The sequence below is a fragment of the Xenopus laevis genome, chromosome 8S (genome assembly GCF_017654675.1).
Source record: "Xenopus laevis strain J_2021 chromosome 8S, Xenopus_laevis_v10.1, whole genome shotgun sequence".
Taxonomy (NCBI): domain Eukaryota; kingdom Metazoa; phylum Chordata; class Amphibia; order Anura; family Pipidae; genus Xenopus; species Xenopus laevis.
In genome coordinates this window covers 65,730,465-65,752,203 of record NC_054386.1, presented here as the reverse complement: position 1 = coordinate 65,752,203, position 21,739 = coordinate 65,730,465, and the positions used below count along the sequence as shown (strand labels likewise).

Below are 21,739 nucleotides of genomic sequence, written 5' to 3'. Positions count from 1 at the left end.
CACTTTCCCGAAAATTTGCTTTGCGGGATTTTCATGTTATTTCGTATTTTTCCTCTGATTTTCAAAATGTTTCTGATTTTTCACCCGAAAACTTTTTGCCAGGAAACTCTGAAAACGTCGGGGTATTGCAGGAAACCCAGCGCACATCAAAAAATCACTGGGACATCTCCCATTGACTTATATGCAACCTCAACAGGTCTGAGATGTGGGATTTTTAGATTAGGACTTTTCCATCCTCGGGTTTAATAAATTCGAAAAATTCATCATTGTTTAAAAGTCCGATTTTATAAAAAAAATAGGGATGCACCGAATCCACTATTTGGGATTTGGGCAAATCCCTGAATCCTTGGTGAAAGATTTGTCCGAACCGAATCCTAATTTGCATATGCAAATTAGGGGCAGGAAAGGAAAAAGTGGAAAAAAATCTTCTTTTGTGATGAAAATCACCTACCTACCCCTAATTTACATATGCAAATTAGGATTCGGATTCAGTTTGGCCAGGCACAAGGATTCGGCGAATTCGAATCCTGCTAAAAAAAGGCCAAATCCTGGCCAAATCCCGAACCGAATCCCTAAAAAAAAAAAAAGCACAACATTTTTCGGATTTTTGCATTCAGAGTTTAGTAAATAACCCCCATAGTGAACGTTCACTCAATTTGTCAATAACCATTTATGGGGGTCATTCCCTAACATTAGGTTTATTTGCCCTAGTGGTCAAATTAAAAAAGGTTTGCTATTATTATTCTTACAGCAGTAGTTGCACATAGCTAATCACTGATTGGTTGCTGTGGGTTACTGCCCACGTGCAAATTTGACCAGTGGTAGTAAATGAAAAAGAAACAGGTATGATACTGTCCAATCGGTGACCATACTATATATGAATATATTGATAAGCCAGTTCCATAGTGTGGTATAGACAGTGACACTAAAGCAAAAATGTCAGCTATCCCTATAATGACTCTATGCACAGTTTAGGCCAGGAAGGCTGCCAGACAAAAAGAGTTAAGGCTAACAAAAATTGTCTTTATATTTTTTCTGTGTTACAAAAGTAGCAGTAGCAGCTCCTGAGAAATCAAGATATGCAATAACCCACAAGCAAAATATAATTACAAACACAGAGCGTTCATGTAATAGGCAAATGGCAATGTGCACTCTCTGATAGTAAAGCCATGAATTTAGGAAATAGATTAAAAAATAATCCGAATAGCATTTCTTAACATCAATTTTCTTAAGTCCCTAAAGTCTCTGCAATTTTCTATGCTCACATCCAGTAATGGTAAGATGTAATTTACCCTATTACAATTTGGTCTGATTGGGTGCAAAAAGCATGTTTGGTTTCTGTAATGAAATTTTGAGATAAAATTACTGCTTTAAATTTTCAACTATTTTTGGTGGCTGTTTTTAGAGGTAGCCAATGACATAATACTTAGTCCTATTATACGGAAGCATTAGTACTTATAACAAGTGAATTTTGAGATCAATCTATTGTCTTTAGTAAAAAGGTCTAATATGAGGTGTAAAGCTATACCGAAAGATAAACAGTTTCAAATACCTTGTTGTCTCTAAATTGCCAGCTGTAATGGTTTGGTTGCTCTTGACAGTGTAATACATTAGTAGGAGTGATGATGATGATCATCATGTCACAATCCCTTTTCTTGGAGAGGATCACAAGGGAAGCAGTTTAAACCATACTTTAATTTGACTGGCCACAGACTCATTCTGGTGTTCCAGACGGGAGAAACAATTCCCCTATCAAATCCTGGCTTAATCCATGGATCTTTCCATAATAAGACAACTATGGACCTACTTTTTATAATATGAATAAACCTCCACTGCTGGCTTCTCACAATTTAAAAGAGCAACAGCTTTCCTTTAAGGTTACTTCTAGATAACTAAAATTCTTACCCCAACCCATCATAAATTAACAATTTGCTTCTGAGAACTGACTGGCCAATAGAAAAACATACCACAAGCAGGTCTTATCAGCTGTAAATTTCCACTTAAATAAACAATATATGGAAGAATACCTTAATGTGTGCATAATACATTCCTCTCCTAAGCATTTGCTTTTGCATAAAGTCATTAGTGCCATATAGCATCATTATCTGGAGATTCACCATTAAAATAGTACTCATTTGATGCTATTTTTTGATGCAGTTTTCTGGTTTTGGTTATTTTAGCCACTCTTCTGGAATTTTAGTGGACCTTTGAACTCCTGCTGTGCAGTATATCTTTCTGGTTAGCCTTTAAATGCATTTGTGATTTGTTTTCTTTTTCAAGTCTCTGTATCAGTTTTTCCTCACCACTTGAAGCAATATGGCTACTCCTATACACATGTACAAATAAAATACTAAGAGAAGGAATGTTATGGTGCACAGTGAGGTCCATAAATGATAACCTGTGCAATCACCAATTGGTTTTGAACAACAGAAATAAATTCATTGTCATGGGTACAGCACTGGTGCAATTTAACAGTTAAGGTAGTAGATAAGTCTCAGCATGTTATGCCAACATATTTTACTACAAGTGGAAGATATATCTACTCAATAAAAAGACAATTTCCTGGCAATCTCAGACACTCAAGATTACAACTCACAGTTGGATCCTGGTAGTTATATTCAATAAGAACTGAAGGGCTGGGAAGTTGACAAAATGCTATAAAGCATTGGAAAGCCAATGGTGCAAATTAACTCAATAATGAGTTTTTTTTAATGATTGTCACTGGGAGGCCCATTTATCAAATATTCAAATTTGTGTAGTTTAAGAGGTTTTTGAAACAACAAATAAACGAATGTTCTCTTAAACTACGAATACTGTGATAGTTATTAAAAGGTCCAAATAAAAAACAAAAACAAAATTAATGACCCACAAAAAAAATACTAAAACCTCATCAGCCTCTATAAATTTGAGTTTTTCAGGCAATTACTAGCAAAAAAAATCCAAGAACCTCTAAAAGTCTGAATGGTTTACAAAATTATACAATCCGATTAGAGCAGCTCCCATTGACTTTTATAGGCTCTTGACTGCCTTTATTTGGCAACATTTTCGTGGTTATTAAACTTTGTAAATCTTGAATATTTAGAGAAAAAATTTGATTTGTGGAAAAAACAGAAATTCAAATGTTAGTAAATAGGCCCCTTAGTCTTAGTCCCTTATGAAGTGAGGTCAGTAGCATCTATTGTTTCATTGATTCTTATGATTAAAGTAGGCTACTATTTCCATACAGGAAACAACATACCCTATATTTAGCCTGTAACAAGTAGTTGCTATCAATCTCCCTCTGTGGCATAAGCCTTAATCAGTCTAAATAGAGGAAACCTAGTTAAAATATGTGAACCCTTTTGACCCCTTTGCTTTTATTTGATAAACCCTTCTCAGTGTCAGGAAACTAGCAACAACTATGCTTGTGACTAGAGACATTTCTAAATAAAATATCTGAACTGTATGTCAGAAGAATCATCATTATTCCATCTCAGTTCAATGAAAGGAATCTTTAGAAAATGTCCTACCACATATTCTGAGAAGCCAGTTGTCATGATTTCAACATTACTTACATTAGTCCGATAATTAAAGGACCAGTGTAATATGTTCGGCAGCAAACATTAACATTAAAACAAGTACTCATTGGCTGAAAAGAAAGGTTAGAAGGAGCATTCTCACTGCAGATGAAACTGTTGGATTATTGATAAACCAGGTGACCTGTACATGTTTTCATCATGGTAGTATGATATGTCCTACATTTCCTTTTACTGCATGACAATGACGTGCCAAGCCCTGGGCATTTACCTCTATTTTTCTATTTTGTTTCCTAGTTTTACACCTAATCCAGACCATTTAAATTCATAGCATTGAGCTTTTCATAATAATACAATGCAATGTGATAAGTACCCCAATTAAAGTGTTTTTATAAAACACTCTCAAACTGAAGAGGATTTGTTCCAAATCTTCACAAAGTGCATTCTGTTAAAGGCAGTGAAGACTAAAACAACATCTGTTACAAAAAAAAAAGTATTGTTTCATAAAGCACATAGGAATGAAAGATCCCCAAGACGCAAGGCATATTGAAAGGAGCGGAGTAGCTAATTCTACTAGTAAGCTGCCATTTCTGTTGACTTAATATCCACTTCCAACATACAAAATTTTTAATTCAAGGAGATGAGTGGATTTCCACCAGTAATCGTCCATGCGCTGGCTGAGTTATAATGAAGCAAAGGTATGTGGGTAGAGCACACTACAACAAGTGAGATTCGATGCGCAACCAGTGAAGTCCTTGACGAACATACCGAACCAGGTAGGTCATAGAGCTGTGTTGTGTTAAAGGCTCCATCACTGTATCAAGGTCTTGAAAGAACTCTATGAAATGAAAAAGACTGTTAATTATTTCTTGAAAAATAAAATTGCAATTGGCTTAGAAACAAATTAGATGTTTCAGAATGGTCAACTGATCAATTGATGCAACAGGATGTTAGATCACCCACATGTGTCATACAACTTAACCTCTTGCACGTTGGGCCCAATAAACCGATCAGTGCTATTTAACTATTCCAAAGTGGACAAATATGAGCTACTCTTTCTGCTAGAGAATCACATAATTGAAATATTGACCAATTGACCTGTGTACGGACAGCTTCATTCATATACTATGTCCAAGAGTGTCTTAAAGATGCAATATTCATTCTATTATTGCTCATAGATATTTACTTACAGAAAACATGTAGGGCTCTTGACAATATGTTCTCCTTACCTGGAACCATAACCTTTTATAACTCATGAAGGAGCTTAAGCTTTTAACTCCCCAAAAATTAGAGATGTAAATTAATGTTAGATATTGTAGTGATCATTCATTTAAGCTGCATTTACTGTTCCAATGACTGTTTTTATACATCTTAATGCTTGTGGACCCAGGCCCCAGACACTAACTTACCATTTATTAAATAGATATCACTGCTAAAGCATCAAATATGGTATCTAATTCATAAGGTAAATGCTTTATAATTACTATTTAGGTAATAGCTAAAATGAGTCAGATAGGTAGTTGAAAAACTAGATTCTATGCCCTCAGCTCATTTGCCCAATGCATTTGGTCTCGTGTAGCATTGGGAATTAAATGCTTTTTTTAAAAATACTTTTCTGTGGCATTAATCTGACTTAGCTGTCTGTATAGAGTAATAACAGTTGGAGGGCTAAAGGCTGGATATCTATGTATTACACAGACTATTCAACATATGTTTTGTTCATTGTCTATGCTCCTTCTATATACCTTTGCCTCAAGAACCCGTTTGAGAATGATGGGAATTGTAGTGGAAAGCTGAACAATAGCTAAAATAATCAAACTAAATGTAATAACAACAATGCATGCTGTAACTATCTAACACAAAACTCAAGGTGTACATTGCAGTAATAATATATTTTAATTAATACTAAGCAAGATATTTAGCACTATAACACACTGTGCTAATTACTATATTCATAATATTTCATCAAAACACCCTACTGTGGAAATGCTTCTAGTTTTTAATGGAAATTTTAACAATTGTGCATAATGCCTATAATTATGTCATTATTAAGAAGCAGTTTGAGATTAAGCTAGTTGAAATTATTTTTTTTTCTCTACATTGTTAAAGGATCCAAAGTAAACTGCTCAGAGTAATGTTACAGTATGAACAGGCAAGTACTGTCAGTGTGGTACCAGCGCTGCATTACTGAGCCAGATGTATAGCTGAAAGGTAATAGTCATGGTATCTGGTAACAATTTTGGTCTCATGTTTTGAAGTATAGCAATTACAAAGATTGTTTGAATATTTCCTTATTTAGCAGGCACAGCTTTTGTAGGTCAAGAAGGGAGTGCTCTAAGCCCTACCAAATTAATTTTGCTTGGTTTCTATCTGTATGTCAGTTAAAATCAATTGCCCTTCTCATACAACAACATTTCACAATAAATTAGAAAATAGCATACAACATAAATCCATAATTGCCCTAAGTTAAGATACTTATTGTGATCAGCCATGGAGTTATAAACAAATGCACTCAATCATGGCAGTTCTGATGCTCCATTAAAACCAGATATGTGGTACAGTACACATTTTTTAGGGCAGATTGATCAAAATACATGTTTGTGGGGGAAAAAATGTGGACCCTTGAAAGAATCAAGAAAAAAAATGCAGACAAAACTCATGCAACTTTTTTTCTCGAGTGTTAGCATATTTAAGAAAAAACGGCGACAAAATATTCGCAAGCGTGTTTTCTCAAGGGAAAAAAAGTTACATGCCAGCGATAATCTGATTCCATTCATTTTCAATGAGGCTAAAAAGCTCAAATGTTTTAATAAGCTGGTTAAATATACAATAAATAAAGTTGTTAGAGGACATTCCCATTGACTCCTATACAACTTCACTAGCTTTTTACTGGCAGAGTATTTTCTGGGAACTTTTCATGTTTTTTTCATTTAATAAATTTAGACTATTTGCACTTATTTTGCCCTGTCTGCGATTTTTCTCTGCGTTTTTCTCGAATCGAGAAAAAAACCACCAACTCGATTTTTGATATTAAGGGGCTGATTCACTAAGCTCGAGTGAAGGATTCGAATGAAAAATACTTCGAATTTCGAAGTATTTTTTGGGTACTTCGACCATCGAATTGGTTAAATTCGTTCGAATTCGAACGAAATCGAACGAATCGAACGAAAAATCGTTCGACTATTCGACCATTCGATAGTCGAAGTACTTTCCCTTTAAAAAAAACTTCGACCCCCTACTTCGGCAGCTAAAAGCTACCGAAGTCAATGTTAGCCTATGGGGAAGGTCCCCATAGGCTTGCCTGTGATTTTTTGATCGAAGGATTTTCCTTCGATCGTTGGATTAAAATCCTTCGAATCGTTCGATTCGAAGGATTTAATCGTTCGATCGAACGGAAAATCCTTCGATCGATCGATCGCAGGATTAGCGCTAAATCCTTCGACTTCGATATTCGAAGTCGAAGGATTTCAATCCGAGGGTCGAATTTCGAAGTATTTTTAACTTCGAAATTCGACCCTTAGTGAATCGGCCCCTAAATGTTCTCATTTTACAGGATATCTGATTCAGATTAACATTAATAGCAAATTCTTATCAAAGTTCATCATAACTTTTTTTTCAGTGGACTTAGAGGAAGACTAGGATAAAGAAGCTAGATGTTTGTAGGACTTCTATCAAAGGAATTCAATCAAAGTATTAATTACAGTAGAAGAAACAAAAATAAACAGAATAATCCAAACCACCACCTACAGATTTATTAAGATTACTGGCAATTAATCTTAATTTAGGCCACACCATGCAAATTTATGAAATTGACCAATCTGTTATCAAATAGATGAGGACACCTAGGGAATTATAATGAGATATCCATAAATACCACACGTGAAATATAATAACAGGTGAGAAACTATGTGGCAAACAATTAATTTGTCAATAATGCTATTATTATTATTATTGTGTTTATATGGCGCCTGTCAGAAAAATATGTGCCCACGACAGAAGTGTTCACTTTCTGGAGCCTTATCTTACTGCCCACTGCATGACAAAACAATAGAGTTTACCAAATGAGCAGTTTTACTTTCATCCTCATGTTATCATGTCTCCAAAGTCAGTTTTATAGACCACTGTCGAAAGTGCTTTATGGTGGTAGGAATTTTAGGTATTGTGAATAAAGTCACAGAAAAACAATGAGATGCAAACCTCTAAAACTAGGCAAATGTTAGTAATAATGCACAATTGAAATGCCTTCCAGATTGTTCTTTACAAGTGAAAGGTTGGGGAGACATACTTTTAGTATGAACTATTCACTGTACCTTTGTTTTCCTTTGTAAGTTTGTCGGCCATGTCCCAGTGTTCATAACTCCGTAAGACATTGTTAGTAATATTAACATGGCTGGCTGCCATGTGATGAATCCTCTGGGGGATAGATACAGTGCCAGTGGATGAGGAAGCTCCTGTCCCAGTACTATTTCCAGCAGTATTCACAGGAGAAGGGCTAAGTGACATCGGAGATGGTGTCTCAGTATTTCTAAAAGAAAAAAAAAATCCATTTGCTATTGTTTTTGAAAAGCAGGTGTACCCTGTGTTACTGTAAAGTCTTTTCACAAAGAAATGTTTGTACAGGTATGGGATCCATAATCTGGAAACCAATTATCCATAAACCTCTGAATTACTGAAAGGCAGTCTCCCATTCTCCATTATGATCAAATAATCCACATTTTTAATAATGATTTCCTACTTATAGAGAGAGAAAAAGAAAAAAAAAGAAAAGTTAAATGTTCTTTCTCCACTTTTTTCTCTTTATCTTTTTGTATCTAGTTTTGGTCGTACCTTGGCCGTATATTTTATTTGTTTAAAAAAAAAAAGAAATTATATATATATATATATATATATAATTTCTTATATATATATATATATATATATATATATATATATATATATATATATATATATATATATATATATATATATATATGATTTCCTGTTTTTTCCTGTTTTTCTAATAAATAGAATAAAATAGTACCATGCACTTGATCCAAACTAAGATATAATTAGTAGTAATTGAAAGCAAAAACAGCCTATTTGGTTTATTTAATGTTTACATAAAACCCCATGTCCTGAGCATTCTGGATAACAGGTCCCATATCTGTATTCCCAGGACCTGTATCCTGGTACCATGCAGAAACAAATAGATGCCAAGGTGAGCAGAGCAGACACAATGGTCACAATCTGATCTTTGTCATTAAAGCCCCCCAAAAAAATGCTCCTCTACAGAATTTTAGAACCCATGTATTCACTGGGACCCTAGTCAGAATGCCAGATATTGTTTTAAAAAAATGTCTGCACTTTTAAGTGATACGTCGGTTGCTTGCATGCAATTCAGTCAAGCACCCTGAGGGGGGTTATTATCAAGGGTATCATATTGCATAAATAAAGAACAGGACTCTTGCTTAGCACACGTAACAAATTTTAGAAGCTTTGCTATTCTTACAGCAAATATTTTGATAGATCTGATATTTGAAAAACAGTATTATTTATCTGCCATGCTATATATACCCAGCATAGTTTTTGACTACATCCCTACAACTAAGTAAGTGCAAACACATAATTCCTGCATGAAAAAAAAACACTGCTTGACATTCTCAGCCACAAGCATCTTTTGAATTGGTATTGTGCTCTATAGCCGATGAATAGTATGATTTATACATAAAAGGATTTTTCCCATTTTATTATTTAACTTGGTTCCTAAAGGTGAAATAAAAAAAAATTCTATTCTGCCTGTTCTTTATTGAAAGAAAGAGATAGAAAGACCTCAGCATCTCATAGTTATAATACATTTCTACCTGCTGCCAAATTCTTTCAGTGCTATTGGTAGTCAGAACACTGTCAACAGACTGCAAGGCTATTATTTAAGCATTTTGGGGGACCACAATGGCAATTTTCTAACAAATATAGTGTGCACGATAGGTAAAGTACAGTTCATAAAAGCCCCCCGTGGAGTGTTATTATCTGCAGAATGCAAGGAAGAATTACATTCATTTCTATACAATTTATTCACAAGTGGTATGGGAAATTGTTTGTAATTACTGATGGATCTTTAGATCCTTTTTAGAGCAGATATCTGGTGCTGAACTAATGCTGAAAAGGCAATTAGCAATCACCTCATGCACACAAACCTCTGGATATTAGCTAGTGCTCACTTTAACACAAAGACTGCTGGGTTCAACTTTCAAAGTGTATCAAAATTATTCTTGATACTATTCTTCCCTCAAGTTAACACATATTCGGTGTTTTCGTGTTCTGAATCTATGTAGTGTCAGTTACATGATGTAAACTAAACACAATGCAATACTAATAATGTAATGTATGAGAAATGAATCCTACTCAGGACTAAAGGGAACTATTAGGGAAATGCAGTGGGCAAAGCACCTGTCTCTAAACCTATCCTATGACTTGCATACTGTATATAGCAAGAATTCTTGTCCTAACTCCCATTCACCTCCCATCGCATCTCCTTAAGCACCTCTTCTTCTATTTAAAAATTCACCCTTTTCAGCCTTTCTTCATAACTGAGATTTAGTTGCCATTCTTTAGACCCTTTTTAGACTCTATCTAATTTAGTAACGTCCTATTTAAACATTAGGAAACCAAAACTCCACTGCATATTCTAAATAGGGCATTAAGGGTGCTTTGTAAGGGTGAAAAACGGTTACACCCACTAATCAATATCCCTTTTAATAAAGCTCCAATCCTTATTTGCCCCAGCAGCTACTGATCAAGTTTATTATACACAAGTAAACCTATGTCTTTCTCTATCATGGATTTGCATAACGTAGTGACTAACGTAGTAAGGGTATAAGTGGTTTGCATCATTTTATGTCCCAGTTGTATAACCTTACATTTATCAATACTGACTCAAATGGAACTTGGCCACCCAGAGAACCAGCTTGTCCAGATCCTGTTGGAAGTATGTTATATGTTAGATAGCCTTTTTATAGTTCTGTGTCATCTGCAAACACTAATACATTACTTACAATGTGCACATCCAAGTCATTGTCAAGTGGACCCAATACTGAACCTTCCTGAACCCCACTAATAACCCTACACTAAGTAGATAATATACCATTAACAACCACCATCCTTTAGCCAGTTTCTAACCATCTATAAACAACATTCAAAGGACACACAGACCTTAAAGGAAATCTATACAACCGAACAACGTAGGTCTCTATCAAAATATATTGCACAAAACAGCTCATATGTAAAACCGTGCTTCATGTAAATAACCCATTTTCATAATAATATACTTTTTTAGTAGTATGTGTCATTGGTAATCATAAATAGAACATTGCCATTTTAAAAAAATAATGGCCACTCCCTGGGATCCTAGGATTCACGGTGCACACAAACAAACCATACATGTTAGGTCACATGAGCCAATTAAAAGACACAGTTATGCCTTTGGCTTCCACACTTCTTCCTGTTACAGTTAGAGTTGTAGAATTTCTGGTCAGGTGATCTCTGAGGCAGCACAGAGACCATCATGAAAGGGTAGTTCAAGGCAAGAGATGTAAACGGGCAATATTTATTTTAATATACAGTTTGATAAGGTTCTTTAATATGCCGCTTAATTTGATATAATTTGATCTGTTGCCTAAGTATTCATTTTGTGGGTATAGTTTTCGTTTAATGAAAAAAGCAGTAATTTATGCTGCACTGTATTAAAATACTACAAATACAAATTAGCAGAGTAACCACAGAACAATACTCTGTTTTGCTTTTTGAAGCTATATCTCTTTGGCTGTACATCTATGGTAGGCAATGAGTTAGAGGAACAAAGTCTACATACAATTGCCTTTTATTACAACACCATTTTTAAACCAGCTTTAATAGTATTATTTTTTGTCCCATAATATATTCAAATTTCAGGCCTGTTACCAGGCAACTGACAATAGCCAAGATTGTGTTGGAATATGCCCCTTGTTTGTTATCAGAGTACCCTGCAAACTTTGTTTCATTTATGTTTCTTTAAGTAGTCTCAAATTGACTGTTACCTAAAATATAAAGAAAATAATGTCTGAGCCTAGCGACAGTTCCACTATGTAAGTATTGTTGTGGATGTGATTTTGTGAAATGTTGAGTATTTTGCTGTATTTTTTCTCCTGTCTATCCAAATAGGAATCACAATGCACATAAGAAACAGAGCAGGGGTCTCAGATGCCCATCAAAATGGGGATATCAGTTCTTATCAGCCCTACCTTTGACCCTCTAGGATTACGAGAATTCCTTGCTGGGCCAGGACGGTACTGCAGTCACAGTCAGTCCCCAAGGTAGAGGGGGCCCAAAGAAATGTAAAAGGGTTAGGAGGCTAGTAAGGTATAATAGTTGTGACTGGGATAGATCATGGCTCTGCATCCACAGGACATTTTTTTAAATTAAGCTCCTATTCTACTTGTTGGTAGGGCCCATTGCCCAGTTGTCCTATGGGTTAATGAAATGGCTTGCCATGAACCTGATCCACCACAGTTAGTGATTATATGAGAGCCCTGTGATTCCTGATGCTAGCTACAATGCACATTTTTATCCTTCAAGATAACAGGGAAAAGAATGCAACTCTATTTTTTAAAGAAAACGCGCACCCTAGCTATGCATTCAATGTTTATAACAATATTTATCCATAACAAATGGCTAATACAATTGTAATTCATTGATTAAAATGTCCAACTCTATGGTTACAATCTGAGCTCCCATAGTACACACACATATAACGTATATGCACTCAAAACACCAATGCACAAAACATATTACACAAGAATAAAAATGCTGGCCTTGCCGATCTTTATTTCGCATTTTAGTGATATTACTTTTTTTTCTTTAATTTTGTACAGTACTTTCAGGTATGGCTATATTAACATTAAAATAGATATTGATCCCATGGACAATTGGCTGATTAATTATCTTCACATTTCCACCGCTGACAGTTTTATTAAACAGCAGTAGTCGTATATCAATGAATTATTCATTGGTCTTCCATTACGGAACCAATCACTATAAGATCACTGCTATGGAGGTTAACTTTACTATGACTTTCTGAAATGACTCAGTGCTTGCTATCTAATTAACAATAGTTTTATGACTATAATTTAGTTTAAGGACCAAATTGTTTAAGAATTTTGAGGCAACCTGCATTAACTTTTCAGCCATTTGTTCAGCAGATTTTTCACTTTGACTTCTGATGTATTCCATTGTAGCCTGAAAACTGACCTTCATACTCCTGCTGTCAGTGCAGGATTTTACTCGGTAATCATTAAGTTTTATGAAGGATCGCTTAAAATTATACATACTTACTTTCCATTGCCTCCCCATGGAGAGGGTGCTTGTGAAGATTTCGAGGAGTTCTGCATTAAAAAGAAAAAGTTCACATAAGGTCTCTCTTGGTCTTTAGCATACAAAATCAAATAAATGTGCTTTAAAGAGAACAGGGTATCTTGTTACAGTGTGTTATTGAAATAGTGAATTAATAATCAAAATTATTCTAGATTACTTTTGAATCATATGGCAAAGAGTTATAATGATTGTGACATTTTTAGGTTCAAGTAGCTAAATTACATCGTGGGCATATTCTTCTAGTAAAGAAGTGTGTGTAACATATAAAAAGTTTTTTCAGTCAGGGGTATTCTAAATGCCACTGGTGTAAGTATGTACATTGGCTTCTTCTAGAAGGACAAGTGGCCCCTTATTGGGGCCATACATTCACCTGTAGAAACTGTGAGAAGCAATTCATCAGAATAATGGGCACAGTTAAAATAAAGACACCAATGGGCCTATTTATTATGCTGTGTAAAATACATTCTCCAAAAAAAAGAAGCTGTATAAAAAGCTGTGATGTGTGGTGAATTATTCTGCTGTTTTTAACACTACATTATACAGTAAATCTGCCCCTAAACCTAAAAGTAATGGAATATCAGAGACAAGGAACAGTTGTTACTGTTATATATAAATACAAATATGCAGATAAAGAAATGTATATTGTAAAAATCGTGCAGAGCTATTTTGTTCTCTGTGCAAATTTATATTATGCTGCTCTGTGTTTAGAAATGAGCCTCATTGTGTGGTATTAATTATACTTTAAAATGAAGCCATAAAGAAACATAGCCTGTCCCTTGGTCAAGAGAAATACAACTATGGAGCTGCCAGCCTATGAAACATGACCAGAGCTAAATAAATAGGAACTGCCATATGGGGTTTACCTTGACGTTGTATGTTGGCTCGTCAATTTTATGATATAACTTAGTAGCTTAAAACCCCTGTTTTGAAACAAACTACTAGTAAATTACTAGTGAAATCAATCCCCTCTCTTTTGTATGCTTGTAGATAACTTGGCCAGATCAGTCAGATCAGTACTTAGAATTTTTTACTTTGCCTCAGAGTGCTCCCCACAGCTTTTTGTGAATTTTGGAACATGGCCTGTTGGCTCTAGGGTATCGACTTGATGCCTCTGGCACATGCCCAGCCAATAAAAGGTATTTTTACTCCAATATGTTCCTCATAGTTTAATTTTCCTCTCATTTTACTAGTTTAGTAGTATGTCTCTGGACTCTTTCCAGGTAATGATTGTACTTTTTTTTATATAACATAGTATCTTATTTGCTTTAGAAGACAATGACTGACACTGCCTGGAGTTGCACATTCTGTTTTCCACAAAAATCTCCAACTCCTTCTCAATTAAGGAGGCCCCTATATGCTACCATTTAGTGTTTAACTAGCATTTATGTTATACTACCAACATAACCTTGCTAACATTGAAACTCATTTGCCAGCTTGCTACTTCAATTGACTCCAATTTTGTCAAATCGCTCTCCAAAGTGGCAACATCCTGCATGGAATTTATAGTTTCACACAATTTGACATTATCAACAAAAATAAGGAAACTACCTACAATGTAAATCTCAAGTTCATTAATAAAACAATGAAAAAGCATAAAAGAGACATCTGAAGTACAGCTTAAAACAAAGAATTAAAATGAATGTACCGTATGTCTATTGTAGAAGAATAAAAAAGCAACTATATAAGGTTAATAGTATTAAGAATAATTACATATTAGATATAAAGATTTAAGATAAAGTACAGTAATATATGAAAACATGGAAAAGACACAAGCTGGAAAGAAAGATAAATTACAATGAATAAAGGGGGTAAGGGAAAAGAAAAAACAGAAGACAAAATGGAGCATTTTTTCAAGAGTAGAAAGTTGAAGGTGACCAGAATACTGACATTACTAAAAGCTAATTGGTAACTAAGTCACTGTGTTGTTTGCTCCTGCTATGACATAATCCCCATTTATGTTTCTCATCAAAATATTGAAGTAAAAAAACCCAGATGTGTCCCTGCTTAGCATTGTTGTAGGTAACTGTACAGTATATACATTCTGAATCACCTTAAAATATTCCATCAGCGATCGGGAGTACTTCATAGCATGGTCCTTCTTTAGCTTAAACATTCTCAAGTAGAGTAATGACAAGCATCGATAGCTGTAGTAATTAGCAGAAGGATTACATTAATTCCAGATTTAAGTGAAACAGTCACATATACAACATATATTTTCATTATTCTCTTAAAAAGAAAAAAATTGAAACATACAAATAAATGTAATAAAAATGAGACGGCATTAAAATGCCATCTTGATAAAAATATAAATGGGAAGAATAAATGTTTAGTCAGCTGCTAAAAGAGCCCATTAGTTATTCTTTAATAGTTTAATGGAAAACAAGAATAATAATCTTCTGTAAGCTGCTTAAGTACTTCTGTAGTTTTAAAGTATTTTAGAGGATTTTAGCTGCTTTGACATTGTCTCTGTGGACTCACCATAAAACCGCTAACTTCTTTTCTCCTTCAGTGGCAGCCGAGCCTGTAAAATTCTTCAGTCTCATAGCATACCTTTTAAAACAGAGAAAAACATTTTGGGTTAAGAAAAAAAAAACAAGCCAAATTCTACCATCCCAAAATGTATACATTTGTTTCTTAAAAATTCTTGAAACTGTAATTTTGTAAGTTTTGGCCACCTACTTTAGAGAGCTGGAGGGTACAGAGTCTTTACATGATCCCCTAAAATACTAATTAATCAAATCTATTTTATCTCAATTACTCTAATAATGAATCCTGTTAAAGTTACAAAATCTTGGTTGGCATAGAAGCTAGTAGATCTAAACCTCCATAAGAGAGTAAGAAATGTAATTTTTCCCTGTAATTAAATATTTTTACCTGTAATCCATTGATACTACCATATGCTCTATAGTAGCATTAAATACATTTGTTTAAGTAAGTATTCTTTTTTTTACATGTAAAAATCTATTTCTCAACTCTTCTGAGTCTAAACATAATTTCACAGATACTTGAGTTAGAATAATTAATAGGGCTCACAGTTACTTACAGAGATTTTAACATCAACCAGATTAAAAAGTAAATTTATACTGCAAGCATTTGTTAATAAACAGGAGGGAAAGTAGCAACGTAAATAAACTGCCATAAAGCAGCATGTTCTTTGGGCGCAATAAACTAGACTCCGGGAGCTGGGGTACAAAGACTTCCTAGCTTCCTTATAAATGGAAAATTATTGTAGGGGTGGGCATAATAGCACTGGAGCTTTTTTCAGTCAGGAGTGAATTATATATCTAAAAAGATAAATATAATGGATTTGACTATAAAGCCAAGATGAATATTCATATTTTCCAAGAAAGTTATCCTATAATATATAAATTGCTGCAGTGGGAAACAATACTTGTACATTAGAATAACATGTTTCACCATCTCATAAAGAATAATAAATAATAACAGTGATGTATTTTAAGGATAAATAATGTATAATTTAGTAAGAATTATAAGTCTGATGGAGACATGGAACATTTGCCAATGCCTACCAAGCAGGAAATAGCTAAATATCCTTGCAGGGATTTCATAGTAAAAGCTAAAATTGTAGACAAATAATAATTTTCCATTGACGCAATAGTCTGAGTCAGAACTAATTTAAACACTATGAAAGAATGATTTTGGAGTAAATCAGTTGCCACTGCCTGTCTTATTAGGAGGATTCATATTATGGCTAATTTGTACATCTGTATGTCTGCCAGCTAGCTTCCTCATGACAAGCAATGTGATGTATATTCCTTTTTACAAAGCCAGTCTTTGTCACAGACAATATACTGTTTGCAGAATCCTATCTTGCAGATACTGAAGGCATCCTAAACACACTAACATTGTTTACTGTATCTAACAACAAAATCTACTTTACACCCTCTTCCCTTATAGTCATAAAGACCTCTACACCATCACAGGACCCTTTTATTCTTTAGCCCTCAGTATAACTGTCTGACGATTCTCTGCTTGTGCTGGCCCAGCCTGCCTGTTCCTGGTGGTGTTCTTCCTTCTAGTATCCTGTCAAGACAATCGTTCCCCTTTGCTCGTCCAGAACTGTTAGCTTAGCTCCTCTCTCAATTAAGACCTGGCGGCATTCGATTAGCCGAGGGCTCCTCCCGAGGTGAAAGGCGACGGTTAAAGGCAGAAGTGAGAGCCGAGACCAGGGAGCTTAGCTTGGGTTCTGGATATAGGGTACTGAAAGTGACAAGCATTTTGACAAAGCACAATATATTTTTATGACAGAACAGAAAGGTTTTTCCCTGTGGGAAAACAAATTTGGGTACAAAACAAGTTAAAATCTAGTTCTTCTGAGCATGATATCTTTATCTTTCTTATTGTACCCTTCCAAGACAGATATTTCAGTCAGATATTCATGTGACTGCACTTTATAGTCACCCTCTACATCTCAATTTAAATTTTATGAATATTGCAAATTATAACAAGTCACATTATAACCTCTAAAGGGGCTAATTTATAAAAGCACTGTCCATCAATTACAAATTTTCCATCACATTAATAAGATGGCAAGAAGTAATTATGATGACTTTAGAGATGAAGATGCCTTGAACAAATCATTATAGTGAAATCATTTTTTTCAACTTAGCTGGTTCTAATTACAAATGAAATGAGATAAGAAAATGATCACAAAATAGACATTAACCTGATGAGTTCCACAGTTTCTGAATACATAGTGTAAGGGGATTTTGCTTCTAATGGATCTCGCTCCATGGCGTTTCCACACTCAATAAAAGAGAGGGCAGCATCTGCATAATTGACAGCTTTGCCAAACTTTTCCATCTGAAAAAAAAATATGATAATATTTATACTAGGACCATATGCTTTAAAAGAATACATATAACAATATGGTCTTATTGGGCCACTGAACAATTACTAAGTATGTAATTTTGGCCAAATTTAATCGTTCATAATTTTAGGGTAAGTAAATGCATTCTTAGCCAAAATCCATATATATTACTATTAGTGATGGACGAATTTGTCCCGGTTGACTTCGCCATGAAATTCATGAATTTACCGCGAAATTTGAGAAACGGGTGAAAAATTTGCTGTGAAAAGGGCAAAAACAATTTGATGCTGGCGAATTTTCACTGCCAAATTTTCGCTGCAAATTCACAATTTTATTCGCCGCCGCGAAACGTGGTAATTTGTCGCAATCACTAATTATTGGAACTTAGTAGGTATGTTGGAAAAAGACAAACTTTTATTAACATTTCTAAAATTTTCTAAAAGCAAATACTCCAGCAAACAATCCACATGTACATGCCTGTGTAATGTATGACAATATAAAGTAAAGTTTCAATTGAAAGTTATAATGAAAGAAGTATGATAGTTGGAGAAATAGCTTTACAATAAAGAGGAACACAAGTTCTGTTGGGTTCACAATTTATATATTAGAGCTCAAACATGTGCTTATTATATACAGTTCTGTTCAGGAAGTAGAGATAAACCAGGGAGGGCAAGTAGAAAGTGTAGCAAGAAAAACACACCAACCAAAAACTACAAAGTTTATCATTGGTACACAACAAGTTGCTATTCTGTAGGGAGCTTGGCAAGAGCAGCTCCCATTAATGTAAGTATTGGATGCATCTCACATGTGATTGTCTTGAGGACAGTCTCAATAAAGGTTTATTTAATCCTATATCAAGTATGATCAAGTATCTGTCTGTTTTCCGAAGTCTAGGCTGCTATTGCTTGGTTTATTTCTGTCTCTCTGACACTATAGTGGTTACTTGTAACTTATTTCAATTCAACAACTGAATTAAAAAAAAAAAAGTAAATAATAGATGATGATAATTTACCAGTGCATCAGCTTTGTGCTTCAGTCTTTTAGCTTCCTGCATGTAATAGTCAGCATTATGTAACCTAAAATAAGCAAATGTATCATCTAGTTATTAATATAAATACCCAGGTTATATTATCAAGCTTGTCTAGGGCTTGAAGTACAAAACACATATAGAAACATTTTAATAACAAAATTACATTATTTAACTGTTGCCAATGGCATTAAAGACAAAGTATACAGAGTCCTAACTTTGCAGATCCTGCATGCATGAACTGGGCCATGAACCCAAAGCATGCAGGTAGCATGTAAACTTAAAACAGTTCTAGAAGCCAAACAAGCTTTCAACAGGAAACACTACAAATCATTATTTCAATTTTGTTAACTTACGTATCATCAAATGTTATTTTCGATCTTCGATAATCAATGTTTCCATTAGTTAATGTAGTTTCTGTGGACCATACATCTGATTCTGAGTGATTGTGATCGATGTTCTCAACAACACAACCTGCTGACCTGCTGTGATCGTCCTCCTATCAATACAGTTATGTTTAATAAGAGCTACATGAGTTTACTTATGTTGTAACTAGGGTCACGCAAAACCTCCAATGTAATCTACAAGTGGAAAACACAAGATCCTTTTCTATTCATTAATGTGGACTATCAATTATAAAGGAATGAATACCCAAAGATGTGGGTACATAAAATAACAGCACTGATGCCTAATTAAGCAATAAATAAAACAATTATGAAAATATTAGTAACCAAACAGATTGAGCAAGAGGTATTATTATTAGTGTTTATCAGCTCTTATTTGCACCACAGTTTACTGCAATTCCAGTATTTTGTTATGGATTTAAATTTATGGTTTCCACCAAAGCACAATTCCGTGTATCATTTATATCTCTATATAGAAACACTTTACCAGATCAAGCTAAATTAGATTATTATGCTAGGATTCTTAATTCCTAGCATAATTCCTAATTCGCACATCTGCATTACATGTAAATTAAAGGATAGTTTGGAGGATTCCTACATGCCTACGCTGCCTAATACAGGAGATATCTCTTTGAGTTCCTTTATTTGGTATGGTATTTATTCAAATCAGCTATTTGAATATATAGGGGCAAAAGGAAATTGCGAATAAATTATTACCAAGTTACTGTGAAAGAAAGCAGTAATACTTACAAGGCTTATTTTTGCATTAGCTGCCATATTGCTGTTCTTTCTGTGACGCATAGAAGTGCTGGCTGTATGCATAGAGCTTGGCTCGTCGCCTAATGGTGACAGCAGAGGAGGAAATGCTTTCTCCTCTCTTTTCTTTGTTGTCCTTTTTGTTCTGACAAAATGAAGACAAATCATTTACCAATGCTCCAATTCTTTTTACAAAGTCAACATTCACAATCAACAAACTGACTGAGTACTTATGGTCTGCCAAGTAATTTCATTTTCCTGGCAATGAGGCATTTAAATATATATCAGTGGTCTACGCTCATAATTATGATAAAAACTGGAACATTTAAGTTTATTATTTTCTGTATGTCAGGAATAAGTCTATGTAAGGTCGTTAAGTCATGTCAGGTCAGCAGTCTGGTACCTTTCCAGACAGTGGCAGGAGATTAAAATATTTTCAGTACAAAAGAGAATGTGAAATCTTCTGTAACACTGCTGCAATATCATAGAATGAAAGTTTAAAAAAAATGCATGTGTTTAGTACAAGTTTTTTGTGGTGGGAGAGCATTTGCTGAGGGATACAGCAGAGGAGAGAAAGAATAGCTGTTACTGTACAAAACTGCCTGACACTGTCCACCTTATGAAGGATTTTATGTTGCTGTTATAAAAATCAGCCACATTGTATGAAAGGTTTAATCTTTTTTTTACAGCTGTTTAATATATTTTCAGATTTATCTCTGAATTCCTCAACCTAACATTTGTTTGCCAGATGCAACCAACACACTGATGCTGTGAGTTGCTGACAGACCTCATCTGCTCTAATTGGCTGACTCCTTCAATATGCAATGCACTAATGATATACAGCAAGTTTGGATTATTTGCAGTAGAGAAATGTAAGGCTGAAAAATAAAATAACAAAACTTGCAAAAAAGCCTTGAAAACATCCACAATCTGCAACAATATGTAACAATTAATGTCTGCTAATAATGTCTTTTCCTTAATAAAATGAAAGAGAAGAACATCATAATTTCTATAATAAAATGAAAGAGAAGAACTTCATAATTTCTATAATAAAATGAAAGAGAAGAACTTCATAATTTCTATAAATCTTTTATATCAATGATAGTTCCCTTTAAAAATGTTCATCTCCTTCGGATGCTGGGACCTAAAGGTGGCATGTGTTTAATGCCAATCATTATATATTGAGGAACCTAGCGTCCAATAAAAAAAACAACTACTGACAGCACTGCTGAACCGCATTTTTAGATGAAATTTGTGTTAATAAAAATATCTTTAAAATGTCTAGGTTGTATATTTTACAAAAGCATATTTCTTCACCAGAAACAGAATTGAATGGCAATAAGAGATTTATAGGAATTATGAAGTTCTTCTCTTTTATTTTATTAAGGAAAATACATTATTAGCAGACATTAATTATTACATATTGTTGCCCTAATTGTTACTTAGCTTTGGGCTGTTACTGCTCTAAAAATGGCTCTTTAATTGCAATAATAACCAATCGTGAATACATTTATTGGAATGATTAAACATGTTTAATGGCTTAATTTGCCCACATGTTTTTGCTAATTGAAATGCAAAGACAAACAGTTCATACGACAGCAGAATCTAGGATAAATGTATTTACAAGAGGTAAAACATTGCCAGTAACACAGAGATAACTAGGTATTGAGCAGTGGGATTAACAGTGACCCTCCCCTTATTAAGATAGATCTATCCAAGTACAGTTAAAAGAACTAAATGTATCTGTACTATAAAAAAGTTTATATAGAACCTTCTATTCTTTTACTATTAGGCGTGATTTCAAAGTAGGGATGGATTAGTC

The 21,739-nt window shown here is 34.4% G+C and overlaps 1 protein-coding gene across 1 annotated transcript in view; it reads right to left on the bottom strand.

The window, feature by feature from the left end:
- Positions 1-564: 564 nt before the first annotated feature.
- The window catches only part of aff2.S (AF4/FMR2 family member 2 S homeolog), a 309,129-nt gene continuing 287,954 nt past the window's right edge, over positions 565-21,739 (bottom strand). Inside the window, exons 13-21 of the mRNA XM_018233013.2 lie at positions 19,912-20,062; positions 19,114-19,256; positions 18,743-18,806; positions 17,587-17,723; positions 15,378-15,449; positions 14,950-15,043; positions 12,861-12,910; positions 7,826-8,040; positions 565-4,353 (exon numbers count right to left, since the gene is read on the bottom strand). Coding sequence (XP_018088502.1) covers positions 4,232-4,353; positions 7,826-8,040; positions 12,861-12,910; positions 14,950-15,043; positions 15,378-15,449; positions 17,587-17,723; positions 18,743-18,806; positions 19,114-19,256; positions 19,912-20,062 — 1,048 coding nt within the window. The 3' untranslated portion in view covers positions 565-4,231. The remainder of the gene's footprint in view (positions 4,354-7,825; positions 8,041-12,860; positions 12,911-14,949; positions 15,044-15,377; positions 15,450-17,586; positions 17,724-18,742; positions 18,807-19,113; positions 19,257-19,911; positions 20,063-21,739) is intronic.